The sequence below is a fragment of the Astatotilapia calliptera genome, chromosome 18 (assembly GCF_964374335.1).
Source record: "Astatotilapia calliptera chromosome 18, fAstCal68.1, whole genome shotgun sequence".
Lineage (NCBI taxonomy): Eukaryota > Metazoa > Chordata > Actinopteri > Cichliformes > Cichlidae > Astatotilapia > Astatotilapia calliptera.
In genome coordinates, this window is record NC_137439.1 from 10,757,843 (window position 1) to 10,772,844 (window position 15,002).

The 15,002-nt window shown below is 40.4% G+C and overlaps 1 protein-coding gene across 1 annotated transcript in view; it reads left to right on the plus strand.

The window, feature by feature from the left end:
- ak5 (adenylate kinase 5) overlaps positions 1-15,002 on the plus strand; it is a 104,922-nt gene that overhangs the window by 24,881 nt on the left and 65,039 nt on the right. Inside the window, exon 6 of the mRNA XM_026149065.2 lies at positions 9,594-9,785. Coding sequence (XP_026004850.1) covers positions 9,594-9,785 — 192 coding nt within the window. The remainder of the gene's footprint in view (positions 1-9,593; positions 9,786-15,002) is intronic.

A 15,002-nucleotide genomic window follows, 5' to 3' on the forward strand; every position in this document is an offset into this window, starting at 1 on the left:
GCTCCGAGACGGGGCTGGTAAGTGAACTGAAGGGGATCCTGATGTGACCTGACAATAGGTCAGAGTTGGATAAGGATGAGTCTTTCCAGGGTCTTCATGAGATGGGAAGTCAGTGCCACAGGTCTGTAATCCTGGGAGACACTGGTGCAGGATACCGCATGGATTTTTTTCTTTTTTTCTAAATCAACAAATATATAGCTGAGTTTCCAGTTGCCTTTTCAGCATCTTTACATAACTTATTTGGCATCATTCAGTGGTCACATCAGAGCACAATGTAACTCACATGTCATGTGCAGCAGTTAACTATGACATCTGGGAGCAGCAGGCAGTTTGTAGCCAGTTTGTTGGAAGTGTTTAAGCTGTCTGTGAGTAGATGCACACACTCAAGTGTTTCAGTTAAACTTCAGTTTAGATTGCAATAACCTCATATTAATAAGAGTAATATTGGATGATGTTTAAGCATATTTGGATACTATTGCTATATTATTATTCTTGAGTTGATCCTACCTTGGGTTCCCAGCATTCTGCTTGGCTTAAAAGCAAGAATGTAAATATTATGTTTAATGCTCTAAATTAATAAATGGAAACATCCATGATAGTTTCTGTGTAATAAGCAGTAAACAGCTGGAAAATGCAAAACCGCCAGTTTCTATTTACCATGTAATAACCTATTAAAGCAAACTTTAATGTTTGACAATTACCTGGAAATACCTGTGGTATTTCTGTGTATTCTGGTTTGCTTTTAAGCAAAGCAGAATGCTGGGAACCTAATGTAGGAATTATTCAAACAATATAATATAGTACTACTATCCAAATATGCCAAACACAGAGAGAGAGGGAACCATTCAAACTCACACTAATCACTTATTAACCTAACCCCACTAACGTCTTTGGACTCTGGTAGGAAGAAAGTGGAATTTAGTACCTTCTTACTATGAGGCAACAGTGTTAACCTGCTTCTTTTTTTTGTTGCATGGGGCAGCACGGTAGGGCATTGGTGCCCTACCGTGCTGCCCCATGCAACAAAAAAAAGGACTTTGTCAGACACTTTCCAGATGGTGTTGTAAAGTACTAACAGTAGTTTTGAGGCGTCACGATGCGGCTCAACTTGTTTTACATTACAGTGCAGTACCACCTAATGTGGTAGTACTCCATGCGGCTGAACGTCCCATGATGTCCTTTGTATATGAACGTCCGAAGAAATATTTTGAAAGATGATCAGAAAACCTAGAGAACTCAAGACCACAAAGATGCTACCTAAGACTTCTACATATAGACATGGGCAAAACGTGGACAATATATGAAGGAGTATTTTGTATGGTAAAAGATGTACATAGGTATTATATTATTTAGTTAAACCATGACATCTAATTATTAACTGTTTATTTTATCTCAAAGATTACAAAATAGATATCCCCAAATTATTTTTTTTTATCTCAAGAACAATTCAAAAACCGGATCTGTCAGCTGCGAACGTCTGCTGGATATCTTCACAATCGAGTGGCTAAAAATGTTTTTTATTTATTACATTCTTCCCTTAAAGAATATTTTCCCTCTGCCAGTACTATACAGCTACACCTAAAACTGCTGTAAAAGACTTATGCAAGCCGTTGTATCATGCTGCTGCTAAACGTCCCTGTGAGGCTGCTGAAGATTCGAAACTCTTTATAATCATTAGCAGCACAGCACTTCTAGACCAAGAGGGCTTAAAAAGAGAGAAGAGAGGAAAAAGGTTTACTTACTGAAAGAGACTGCTGTGATTAAAGATGAAGGAGGAGGACGTAGAGCAAGTTACGCACTCAGTTACAAAGCCACAGAGAGCCTGGAGACTCCAGCAGTTCGGATTGGTGAGGCAGGTAGTTTTAGCTCACAGACACAGATATTGATAAAATGACTGGCTAACAAACAATTTAACCCAGTGAGAGTTGTCGACAGCAAGGATTTACATGAATGTTGTGTGAAAAATATGAACCAATAGTAGAGGTGAGTGTGTTTACATGGACATGGCTATTTCGGGAGTCAAATACAGGATATGGTCTAGGACTAAAAAACACACGTCTCTTACGATAAACAAAGAGCTGTTTAGTTATCGCTCTTTCTGTGCTTGATACTGTAATCGTACGCCTGAAACTGTGTACTTGATCGATGATTCGCCAATCTGATATCATCTTTTACCCTCTCTTAAAAAACTCAATTCGCAATAGTAGATTTTTTTGGACACTGAGGTTCACAAACTAAGCCTATTAAGGTTATACGAATTGTCTGAAGCAATCCATATAGCGCCCCTCCCTTCGAGACCGTCTTCCCCTTACGATCAATTTTAATTGGCTGCCACTCATAAATAGAAGGTTGGAACAGCAGGTGGGAGGGGCTTCTGCACTCACAGCCAAACCCGTTCTCACTCCCAAAGCGTAACATTTTACGCTAGGTGACAAATCGTCACCATATTACGTTTTCGGCTACCCACCACGTTCCTAAATGACGACCTCGGAAAAAAGAGGAAATATGAGAACCGTCTGGACTGAATCTACACATGTTCGCTCTTTTTATTCAAATCGCTTAGAAACACGCTATTTAACTTCATTAAAGTCCTGGTTAAGGTCAGGAATAAGGTTATGGTCAGGGCTAGGGATAAGGTTAGGTTTAGGGCTGGAATACAGGGCTGGAACATCTATTACCGCGGAAGCGTCATTGCACTGGATCCCAGCCATAACCCGCCGCGTACCATAAGAACGCCGAAGGTCTCCTTTCGCGTTCCTCAGGAACGCCGCGGGACGTGACAAAACGTCGACATGTTACGCCTCGGGAGTGAGAACGCTCTGAAACAGCAGTGGGGAAACGACTGTCTGAAACCTTATGTTTAAAGCAGCCTGAAGTCTGAGCTCTTGGTTTACAGGGATTATCTGCACAAATACTGATCTCGTTATTTGAGACATTGCACACATTTAATATGAGTATCTGTAAACTTTGATTACGTTTGATCTGGTTGTAAAGAGACCTTCAAAGAGATAAAATTGACTCTGATACTTTCAGACAGGCTCAGTGCTGCTTTGAGCTTCATATTCTGAAAGGTTCAGCACTTTATTTTCAGATCCCACATTGCCTGGGAGCCTGTGAGCTTGGGGACAACTGAGTGATCCTCTGAGGGCCTGCAGCATCCATTTTCATTACTCACCCCATGCTGCTACTTTGCCCTTTTCAGCATCACAGCAGCCATTTATGGGCAACTCCTCTGGGCCACCACAGCAACCCTGCTCTCTTTATAGCCGCCCAGAGAGACCATCTATCCCTTCATCAAGCCATTTAGCAAATACTCCTATTGAGTATGAAAGTGCCAGTCTCTTTATTTGCCACTGTCAGTTGGCTAGGAGAGGTCCCTAAATCCAAAACACACACATCTACCTATTTATCAGCTTTGGTTTGAAATAGTCATGGAACATCAATCACAATTTTGGGTGTCTACCGTAAGTCTCTGATTGTTTATCGATCAGTTTCCTGCATGAATCTTGTCTCGTAAATCCATACTCATGCATCATACCGGGTATTTAAAAAGTGCAAAAAGAGCAGCAGCTACACTGCAGTAAGTGCTCGTTCTTATAAAAACAACAGAGAGAAACTCAACTTTCTGCTCTGAGAATAATTAATTTCTGCGTATTACAAATGCGCATTTCTTTATCTTCCTCCTCCTGCAAGACAGAGACTTCCCTGGTCTAAGGGGAAGTAAAAGAAAAAAAACCTAACAGTAACGTTATGTAATTGTTCTTTTAGCAAGCTTACACCGCTCTCTTCATCCGCAGCAAGAAAAAAAAATCAATTTGTTTTCTGTGAATTTCCATCTAGACACATAACCACTGTGAATATGCAAGATAAGTGGGTGGGTGACATTTACAGAATCTGCACAGGTTACAGTTAAAGACTGAAGTTTCTTCTTTGTTGGCATTATAGTTTTCTGTGTGACTCTGGGACAAAATCAAAGAATACGATTTTCAAAAGGAATCTCACTGCTGGTTATGAACCAGGTTAATGGTTGCAGAAATCATCTTTTAAATAAAAGCACAAGTACCTTTGACAGCTTTCTGTTCTATCCCAGTAACAGATTGATTAGTTGAACTCTTTGTTTATTGTCTATTAAAAAAATCTTAAGGAAAAGTGTCCAATGTTTGATATTTCATGGGTCTCAAGAATTAGATTTTGCTGCCATTATTGGTCTTGTATACACTCATCTGTGTACGATGACCTGCAAAAATTCAAATTAAGCATGAGAATGAGGAAGAAATGTAAATAAATGACTTTGAATGTGGTTGCTGGTGCTGGACAGGCTGGTCTGAGCATTTCAAAAAATGCTGATACACCGGACACAACCATGTCTGGGGTTTAAAGAGGATGGTCTGATAAAGAGCAGCAGTTCTCTGTGTAGAATATCATCTCTGAACTTGTAGTTAGTCAAACTTTTAAGCAGATGGACTGCAGCAGAAGAAGACCACACCTTGTTCTACTCTTATCAGCTAACAGGAAACTCACACAGCTTCAGCAAAACTAGACAACAAAAACCTAAAAACAAGGCCTGGTCTGTTAAGTCTTGATTTTACAAAGCTCAGTTCATCTCAAGATAGTTTCTTAAATATGACAATGAGTTCACTGTACTCAAATGGACTCCATAGTCACCAGTATCAGTATTATTTTTACAGCACCAAATCATAATAACAGTTGCCTCAAGGTGCTTTAAATTATACTCAGTCCAGTACATTCTAATAAGGTGTACTAAAGTGCCCAATTTGTAAATATAATGGAGGGTGTTTCAAACACACATGCAGTAATTAGAATTTTGTAACTCTTGATTGGACATGAAACGTTTAAAGACAACCACAATGTTCTTAGTTGGCATAATTTATTGTGCTTTATAGACCAATTATCCAATGAATCAAGGAAATAACTGCAAGACTCAGTATAACAATAAAAATTAATGTTAACTGAGGTTCAGCAGAATACACTCAATGAAAAATTAAAGGATTAGCCCATTATGCAATTAGTTAAATAAAAGGAAATGAAACTGCAACTATCTTCAATTCATCATTTTTAAAGAAAATAAAATGCCAGCTTTAGTGTTCCTGGAAAATCTTTTGGGTTTTTACTTGAGATTCTGTTGGACAGCTTACTCGTTTTGGTGACTTTTATAGACCGAGTGATTCAGCTGCAATCGGTTGCCATCCTCCAGTTTCTACAGTATATATGGTGACATTTATTTAAACTATGCAGTCTTGTTCTATTCATTTAGACAGGTTAGAAAGCTCCTGGAGACGTCAAAGATTTAAAATTTGTTCCTCTCCATGAGAGATGCAGGGCGGATGGAGAGGAAACCACCCGAGAACAATTGGGTCTATACAGACAGATGGAGACGCCTGATAGTCTACAGCTACATATGTTTAGAAAGGAAGAGGAGAATGAAATTAACTCAAGGCAGCCAAGTTCACTCTGGACTGGAGCCCATATTCAACTGTTTCTTTGTGTAAGGCAGTATTATGTGAAAAAGTATGAAACAAGATTTTTCATTTAAATGAATCAGTTTCTTATCTCAATAAACCAGAAACAAAACCTAATAAAATGGCACACAAATCCAATCACAACAAACAAACAAAAATCCTTAAATGCTAAAACCATTTGTTAGCATACAGCAACCGTCTTATGTACCTTCTGTGATAGATATTAACTTTCCATTGCAGCACAACAGGAAGCTGCGTCAATTGCGGCCATTGTTTTTTTCAAAACCTTTTTTTTTTTTTGGATTTTGTTGTTGTTTTCCCTTCAATCGAGTGCATTTAGCAGAACATCCCTAAAAGGTTATTAGCAGTGATGTTTGGCACAGCCATCAGGTCAGCATCAGCCTGCTTATGCACCTTATTTAGGACTCTGTATGAGTGTGTGTTTGAAAGAAAGCCTCCACATGCTTCCTGGCCTTGAAGCAAAACAGATAGATTCACTTACTGAACTGCCGGCATTAAAACAGCCTGACATGATGTCTTTTTGCTCCAGTCTGACGTGAGGACAACCATTTTAATAAAGATCTATCTAAAACCGTTCTCGTAGAAAACAGCGGCTATAAGACTCAAGCCTGAGTCGCACTGCCGGAGTGGCATGTGCCTCGATAAGCATCGTCGTTCAGACTATTTTTAGTTCTCTGGCATTGTGCCAGATAAAATGCAGACTCTGGAGTGTTCATCAAGTCCATTTCATCAAAGTGAAACACAAGCTGGAGGAAACTAACTTATAAACTGCTGTGCAGGCTTTATATAGTGCAAGGTTCCCACTGGTGGTGGGTTGTCAGGTACAAGACGAGGAGGATATTTAGCGCTTCTGTGAGTCACACCTGAGGAGGTCAGAACTACCATAGAAACTAAATTGCCTGACTTTGATGATGCTTTACGTTATGCAGATAAAAGTATCCTTCAGTGATCTGCACTTGTTAGTTACACACTTTACAGGGTGGAGTAGCTGTTAAATGTGTTTTAGTCAGTACCTAACATTTTAGGCACTTAACTATAGAACTTTAACCTAATGAAGACTTAGTCTTCTTTTAAATAAGAAGACGCTCTGATGATTTCTTGTCAATGACAGCCACATTTTGTTATACTGTATGTTTAAACACTGCTCAAAAACACTTCACAGTATAACACAAAGTCAGTTAAATTTTAGGGATAGTCCTGTCCTGCTAGGAAGCAGAAAATATTGTGAATCCATTTTACCTGCTTTGCAAATGAAAGTGACAACAGGTACAAAAACAAGGACATCCCCAAAAAGAGAATGGCTTTGGAGGGAGTGCAAAAGACCATTGCTTTCTCCTGACTGATATTTTTTCTAGTTTTTCTTGGTGCTACTGTCCTTGTCACTACTGATGGCATGAAAATGAAACAGTATCTGAAGCCCACAAGACAGTTTGGCTAGAAAAAAGTACACAAGTTGCCTGCTGGATTTTATTTTGTAGGGCTTGAGTAGTGCTCCAAACCTTCGTGTGACAGTACATACTGTAGCTGCTCTGCCTGCGCAGCTTGAATGAGTGTTACTTTGCTGCTGTGTCTTCAGTGTACTTTCAATTGCACCAAAGCACATGAAATTGATCCAATATGGTTTATAACTGTGTTATCCCTGAATTTTAACTGCTTAGTGTATTTAGGCCTTATGTACTCACATGACAGTACTTCATTGTTCTGGGCACATTACAAATAAATTCAAATTCAAATTCAAATTCAAATTCAAATTTTATTTGTCACACACACACAACCATACACAGTATGACACGGGGGTGAAATGCTTGTAGCTGTACAATGCCCGACCATTAAATGACAGAAGAAAAGTTTTACAATATTTACAATTTACTACAAAAATTTACAAATTAACTTAGGAATTTACAGTAAAGAATGTGCAAATAGCAGAAGAGATTATAAAGATAAGGATTATAAATTATAGGAATTATAGGATTATAGGAAATGTGTGGTGGTGCGTGTGGTGACGTGTGTGAGAGTCCAGTCTTATAGTGACGTGTTTGGGAGAGTCCAGTCCTACACCTGGTTCAGGGCCCGAATAGCCTGGGGGAAGAAGCTCCTCCTCATTCTCTCTGTTTTGGCCTTAAGGGAGCGGAAGCGCTTCCCAGACCTCAACAGTGAGAAGAGTCCATTGTTGGGATGGGAGAGGTCCATCATAATCTTCCTAGCTTTGGACTTGCACCGCTTGGTGTAGATGGACAGCAGGTCAGGGAGCTCTGATTGAATGATGCGTTCTGCCGAGCGCACCACCCTTTGCAGATCTTGTCTGTCCTGCTTGGTGCTGTTCCCAAACCAGGTGCAGATGTTTGACGTCAGGACGCTCTCGATGGTGCAGGAGTAGAAGTTCTTGAGCACCTTCAGTGGCAGATGGAAGTCTCTAAGTCTTCTGAGGAAGAAGAGACGCTGACGGGCTTTCTTAACCAGGGTGTTGATGTGACAGGACCATGACAGGTCCTGAGTGATGTGGACACCCAGGTATCGGAAACTGTCCACTCTCTCCACTGGCGTGCCAATGATGATGAGGGGTTTGTAATTCCTCGCCTGCTTTGTAGTGAAGTCCACGATCAGCTCCTTAGTCTTGCTGACGTTTAGGAGGAGGTTATTCTCCTGGCACCAGGTCTCCAGGTTCCTAATCTCCTCCAGGTAGGCCGTCTCGATGTTGTCGGAGATCAGGCCCACAACAGCAGTCACAAATAGTCACCTGCAAGGACTATGAGGCAGGCATACTCATTACAATGAGCTGACCGACTGTACATAGTGACAACTGCAGCATTTTGAGCTAAAAAGAATAGCTCTGCTTACACTCTCCTTTTTTGGTTGCAAGGTTTAAATTACACAAATTCAGTTGGCACACTAACCTTTCTTTTTCTATTACAAAACAGGTCATGCGCACCACAGACCACATCCTCTAAACTGAACGTTGAACTTTGCAATAATGATTTTTCTGATGACTTTTCTGTTTATGCACTGGCTGCTTGGATGTTCTGTAGCTGGGCTGTTGAGGCAGACAAATTAAAAGCCTGATAACCACAAAGAGAAGTTGAATGTGATCGTATTACTCCTTATTTGCAGTCTTATTTGTTGTCAATCATTAGAAACAGCATAAAAAAATCTAAATCAAAGATGATTTTGTCAAAAGACCACCTGCTGCCACCTACTTTTTTTTAAATAAATCGAAAAATTCATGGATAACAACAATCATTATATTTAACCATTAACAAATATCGCTTCAATAAAAGAGCTTGTCCATACTGGCAGAATAACCATTAGAGAAACATAAAAAAATATTTTGGTAATTACTAATGGCATTAAAACACTCAATGGTGATCTATATAGGCAAATGTATGTAAGAGCAATCATAGTGTTGTTTACATATGGCTGATATGGGGTTATTTATCTTGAACTGTTAAATCCAAACGGGCTCCTGTCTACACACAGAACCACTGACATGATTATGAAAACTGCTGCTTGTTGGATTATATCTAAGTCCCGCAAAAAAGATGCTAATTTTTAGCTGAGTTTATCTATCATCCTCCTCTGTTTATTACACAAAAGCAATAATGCAAAGAAAAGCTTTCTGAGTGGCAGCTTATGTACTCATCTTCTTTTGAGGGGGGACAGTATTAACCTGTTTGAGTCATAATCCCACCTGTATTAAAACTGTGGCGTCGCTGGTGCAGCCGCAGGCTATTTTCTACGTGATAAGCTGAAATCCTCAAGGCAATGAATTCCAGTGGAATTCAAGTAGATTTAATTCAAAAGCAGGAAATATTTCTGTGTACACACACTATATATACCCACTGTATATATACTGTCTCTTCAGACCTTAGAAAGATCAGGTCTTTTGTTTTTGAATGAGTTGCATTTTTATCATTTTGACCTGAGTGAACTGAATTTAAAAATGAGACTGACCTGAGTGGACCGCAGAGATTTGAAAGAGTCAGCACCTCTGAGGTTCCACAGGGTCAAATTATGGCCATCACATATAAATGAAGACTTTTATGAGAGGTAAAGTATTTATAGTATTGGTTAATATATTCTCTTCTCTCCCGCTAGATCTGTACTCCTGACCTTGTGGTGTTCCTGGCCTGCACTAACCACCGTTTGAAGGAGAGGCTGCAGAAACGAGCCGAGCAGCAGGGACGGCCTGACGACAACCCTAAGGCCATTGAGCGCCGTCTGACCAACTTCAAACAAAACACCATTCCTCTGGTCAAATACTTCCAGGAAAGGGGACTTATTGTTACGGTAAGGCTGCCGAAAAACCCATTTTTAGAGAAATTACACTCATACAGCACTTCAAACCAAAGGATGTGGAGATCAGGGTGGTGGGTGGGTGAGCACGGCTTCCAGCTGGCACAGAATTGACATTCACATAATCATCCATCCATTCATTATTTTTCTTAACTCCTTACCCAGCCCCAGTTTCCACGAGAGTTGGAGCCTATCCCAGACACCGCACAGTGCTCTCACAGAGAGACGCAACCCTGTATGGTGACATCCACAACTACGGCCAATTTAGAATCACCAATGAACCTAAAATTGTTCGTTTTTTGTGGCAGTAAGTCACAGCTATGCCAAACCCACATAGAAGTGCAGATGGAGCCAGAACCAACCTCAAAAGTTAACCATTACATCACCTTGAATCACCTTGAAACCCTCTTGCTCAAGTGTCAAAAATAGATTATTATTATCATTATTATTATTTTACTCCCATCATACATTTTGGGGTGCTTTTTTTTTTACAGATTTTTGAAGAATGTTGAGCATGAGCTAGTAATTTCATTTATTTGTAATTTCAACAGCACTCTAGCTATAAGGTGAAGGGGTTTTTATAACTGCAGTTTAATTGGTAGCCATTGGGTGATGGGTGACTAGCAGGTACACGTGCCTCTCCAGCCACTTCTTTATTATTTAACCCTAATGGCTTAATCCCAATACACATCATTCATCATGTATGACTGCAGGCAATTTAAAAAGCACAGCATCTGATGAGACTGTTCCCACTGGGCAAGTCTTAATGCCAGGTCAATAAAATGAAGAAAAAGTTCTCTTTGGATGCAACTGGGGGGAAAAAGCTATAGTTTCCGTGATCATAAACAACAGGGCTGAGCAAATGCCATTTTTGTTCTAATGAGGTTGCTTGGTAAAAACTCTTTATAAGAGGACTTTATTAGTCCTCTTAAAAGAAATCCACCTGATATTTGTTAAAACAAAGTCTGTTAAGACAAAGTTGTTGAGACAGTGTGCACAAAATTAGAAATCTATTTAATAGCTGCAGAGATACAGTCTGAATGAAAGGCCTGACCATGCTTGGTAGGTCAGTGTTATCCTTCTGTCTGACGGGGCTTGCCTGGATGCATAGATGTAGGCCTGTGCATAGCAATTTTGTTAAAATGACCCAAGATCTTCATTGTCATGCTTACCACACTCACCACAGCAGGAGCGTGCATTCAAAGTCAAGTACGTTTCCAACCTGCGTCAGTTAGTTTCTGATTGTTTGGAGCTGAAATCCAGACTGCTGCTGTTGAAACAGAGATTTCAGTGTTAACTGGAGACCTCTGGGATATTCATCTGATTGTGTGGCTTGGTGCAAAGTGGCATTGAGTTACCCTTGGCATGTGTGAGTTGAGTGCAAATAGAGATATTGGCTCCTGCAGTCAGCAGCCCACTCTTCTGGTGGGAGTCTTATTGATCTGTCTGAGTGTCAGCTCAGTGTCGTCTTCTTTGTAGCAGAGGGAATACTGAATAACTTCTCTACTGTATTATTGCAAGAAAGAGACTTTATTTGCATTCGTATGGATTTGGATCTTTGTCTTGGGATGTCTTCAAATCAAATGCATACAATAACCTTCACTGGATTTTCATATCAACACTAAAAAGAAGGCTTATGTAACTTTTGCTTCCTGTCACCTCAGGTAACGGTGAAAACATCAGTGTCATTAAGGGGTTGGCTCCACACATATTCCCATTTAATTTGCTTGCTTTGTTCATTCATGTGTTATGTTTTTCCAGTTTCTTAGCATGCTATTTTTATGCTCTGCTTATTTTCTTTTTGTCTGGCCAGCTGTTCTGTCTCATCACACTTCTTGAATCTCATTTCTGATTCGGTGTTGCTTGTTCTCTCTTTTTCAATCGCCTCTACCTGCACTCAGCGAGCCTGTTTGTCAGAGAGATAACAGGCTTTTTGTTTGTTTGTTTCAAATCCAATAACCTGCATTTCTTTGGACTGTGTGGAGAGGGAAAGAAGAGCAGGTCTTAAAGTATTCATGACTTCTCAATTTTGCATCTTGTCGACCCCCTGTGTGCAGTGCGTTGTTGTGCTGCAGTCTTTTTGAAAAATGGTGGAAGACACATCACGTATAAGGTGTCATTAATACATCTGCAACGTGGATGAAATGGTATGGTTGCAAATCTGGCAAGTTTTTAATGCACTGTGCGCTGGCACCCATTCCAGTTCGCATCATTTTCACTACTGAACGTTCCCCATCAGAGGCCTAAGGACAGTACAGTGGGACTCCACATTTATAGTTTCATCAGGGGAGACAATTTCATGGTGCTCAGCCTTGTGACAGTAAAAAAAAAAAAGATTGGCATGGTCCTGCTCCTGGTCAGCACCATGCATGTCACTGGGATTGAAAACTGTGGACTCATTTTGCTAAAAGATGCTGACAACTGCTTTTACTCTCTAGTGATGCTCTTGCTTCCAAGCAATAACTTGAAAAACTTTCCAGATGCTACTTAAGAAAAATAAATGTCAACCAGAAATATGCAAAAACATAACCTATCTCACTTACCTGTAATAAAAGCAAAATGGACAATTCCCCTGGCTTTGACAAGGGGAAACCAGAGCATAATGTAAAAGTGACTCCCCTCTTCCCCACTTCCTGTGAAAGACCAAAATAGTAAACACAACATTTTCAAAACCCTTAGTTTACCTGGATGCAAGCCCAGTAATCCAGGTAACGAAATCAAAGAAAATTAGAAGTTACCTCGTCACCTGGATGCAGCATTTTCAGTGAAACGAATGTTTCATCACTCATCCAACTGACGTCTTTGGTCTCTCATTATTGAGCATGCATCAAGACACCTAGTTTACCCACCACCAAAAGAAAACACAAGACCTTTTACACTTCTCCTTGACATAAACAGGAAGAAAATGTGTTAATAAGAAAGTTTTCCCAGACCAGAATAATAGGGTCTCAATTCAAAGTAGGTACCTAAGTTTTCAGCCAGACACAGAAGAGGGAGGAAAAGACACTATTCACACACCATCAGTTTAAAAAAAAGGTCATAACAGCTGCAGAAGATATCAATACACTTCATAATATTTTCCACTTAAATAACAAAACACCTCCCCCCCAAAAAACCCCAAAGATGAGAAAAAGGAGAGAAAGGTGTTAGAAAAAATAGCAACATGCAAAATAGTTATAAGGTGTTTTGTTTTCACTGCTACCAGCATTCATGTGTCACAGCTGCAGTTTTAATTTAAATGATTTATTCCTCTAGAATTAAAAAATAATAATGCAATGTGTTGATTTATTCTCAGTGGTGGCTCTGCTCCCTCAGCTTCATAGCTGCCTGCCTGTGTGGTCAAAAGACCATCAATACCTAATATAGATTTATGCCCCAACTACTTTAATCATCATCAAAGGCTGATATTGCCCAACTGCATTCTGTGGCCTACTTTTGTCCTAAAACACATTAAAAAAAAACTTTTCATTTTGAAGTTAAATCCTGAATCTGTTGAGTCACAATACACAAACAATCCTTGTGTCCTCATTTTTCATCAAAGTGCTGCAGACTGAGTACCTAAGAAAAGCTCTAGATAAAAAAAAGAATCTTTTTATATCAATGCAATGCTTTACAGAAAAAAAATGGTACATACAGTGGGGCAAAAAAGTATTTAGTCAGCCACCGATTGTGCAAGTTCCCCCACTTAAAATGATGACAGAGGTCAGTAATTTGCACCAGAGGTACACTTCAACTGTGAGAGATAGAATGTGAAAAAAAAATCCATGGTAGGATTTGTAAAGAATTTATTCGTAAATTAGGGTGGAAAATAAGTATTTGGTCACCTCAAACAAGGAAAATCTCTGGCTCTCACAGACCTGTAACGTCTTCTGTAAGAAGCTTTTCTGTCCCCCACTCGTTACCTGTATGAAGACACCTGTCCACAGCCTCAAACAGTCAGACTCCAAACTCCGCCATGGCCAAGCCCAAAGAGCTTTCGAAGGACACCAGGAAAAGTATTGTAGACCTGCACCAGACTGGGAAGAGTGAATCTACAATAGGCAAGCAGCTTGGTGTGAAAAAAATCAACTGTGGGAGCAATCATCAGAAAATGGAAGACATACAAGACCACTGATAATCTCCCTCGATCTGGGGCTCCACGCAAGATCTCATCCCGTGGGGTCAAAATGATCATGAGAACGGTGAGCAAAGATCCCAGAACCACACGGGGGGACCTGGTGAATGACCTGCAGAGAGCTGGGACCAAAGTAACAAAGGTCACCATCAGTAGCACACTACAACGGCAGGGAATCAAATCCCGCAGTGCCAGACGTGTTCCGCTGCTGAAGCCAGTGCATGTCCAGGCCCGTCTGAAGTTTGCCAGAGAGCACATGGATGATACAGCAGAGGATTGGGAGAATGTCATGTGGTCAGATGAAACCAAAGTAGAACTTTTTGGTATAAACTCAACTCGTCGTGTTTGGAGGAAGAAGAATACTGAGTTGCATCCCAAGAACACCATACCTACTGTGAAGCATGGGGGTGGAAACATCATGCTATGGGGCTGTTTTTCTGCCAAGGGGACAGGACGACTGATCCGTGTTAAGGACAGAATGAATGGGGCCATGTATCGTGAGATTTTGAGCCAAAACCTCCTTCCATCAATGAGAACTTTGAAGATGAAACGAGGCTGGGTCTTCCAACATGACAATGATCCAAAACACACCGCCCGGGCAACAAAGGAGTGGCTCCGTAAGAAGCATTTGAAAGTCCTGGAGTGGCCTAGCCAGTCTCCAGACCTCAACCCCATAGAAAATCTGTGGCGGGAGTTGAAAGTCCGTGTTGCTCGGCGACAGCCCCAAAACATCACTGCTCTCGAGAAGATCTGCATGGAGGAATGAGCCAAAATACCAGCTACTGTGTGTGCAAACCTGGTAAAGACCTATAGTAAACGTTTGACCTCTGTTATTGCCAACAAAGGTTATGTTACAAAGTATTGAGTTGTATTTTTGTTATTGACCAAATACTTATTTTCCACCCTGATTTACGAATAAATTCTTTACAAATCCTACCATGTGGATTCATGGATTTTTTTTTCACATTCTGTCTCTCACAGTTGAAGTGTACCTCTGGTGCAAATTACTGACCTCTGTCATCATTTTAAGTGGGGGAACTTGCACAATCGGTGGCTGACTAAATACTTTTTTGCCCCCACTGTACTCTAAGAATGGG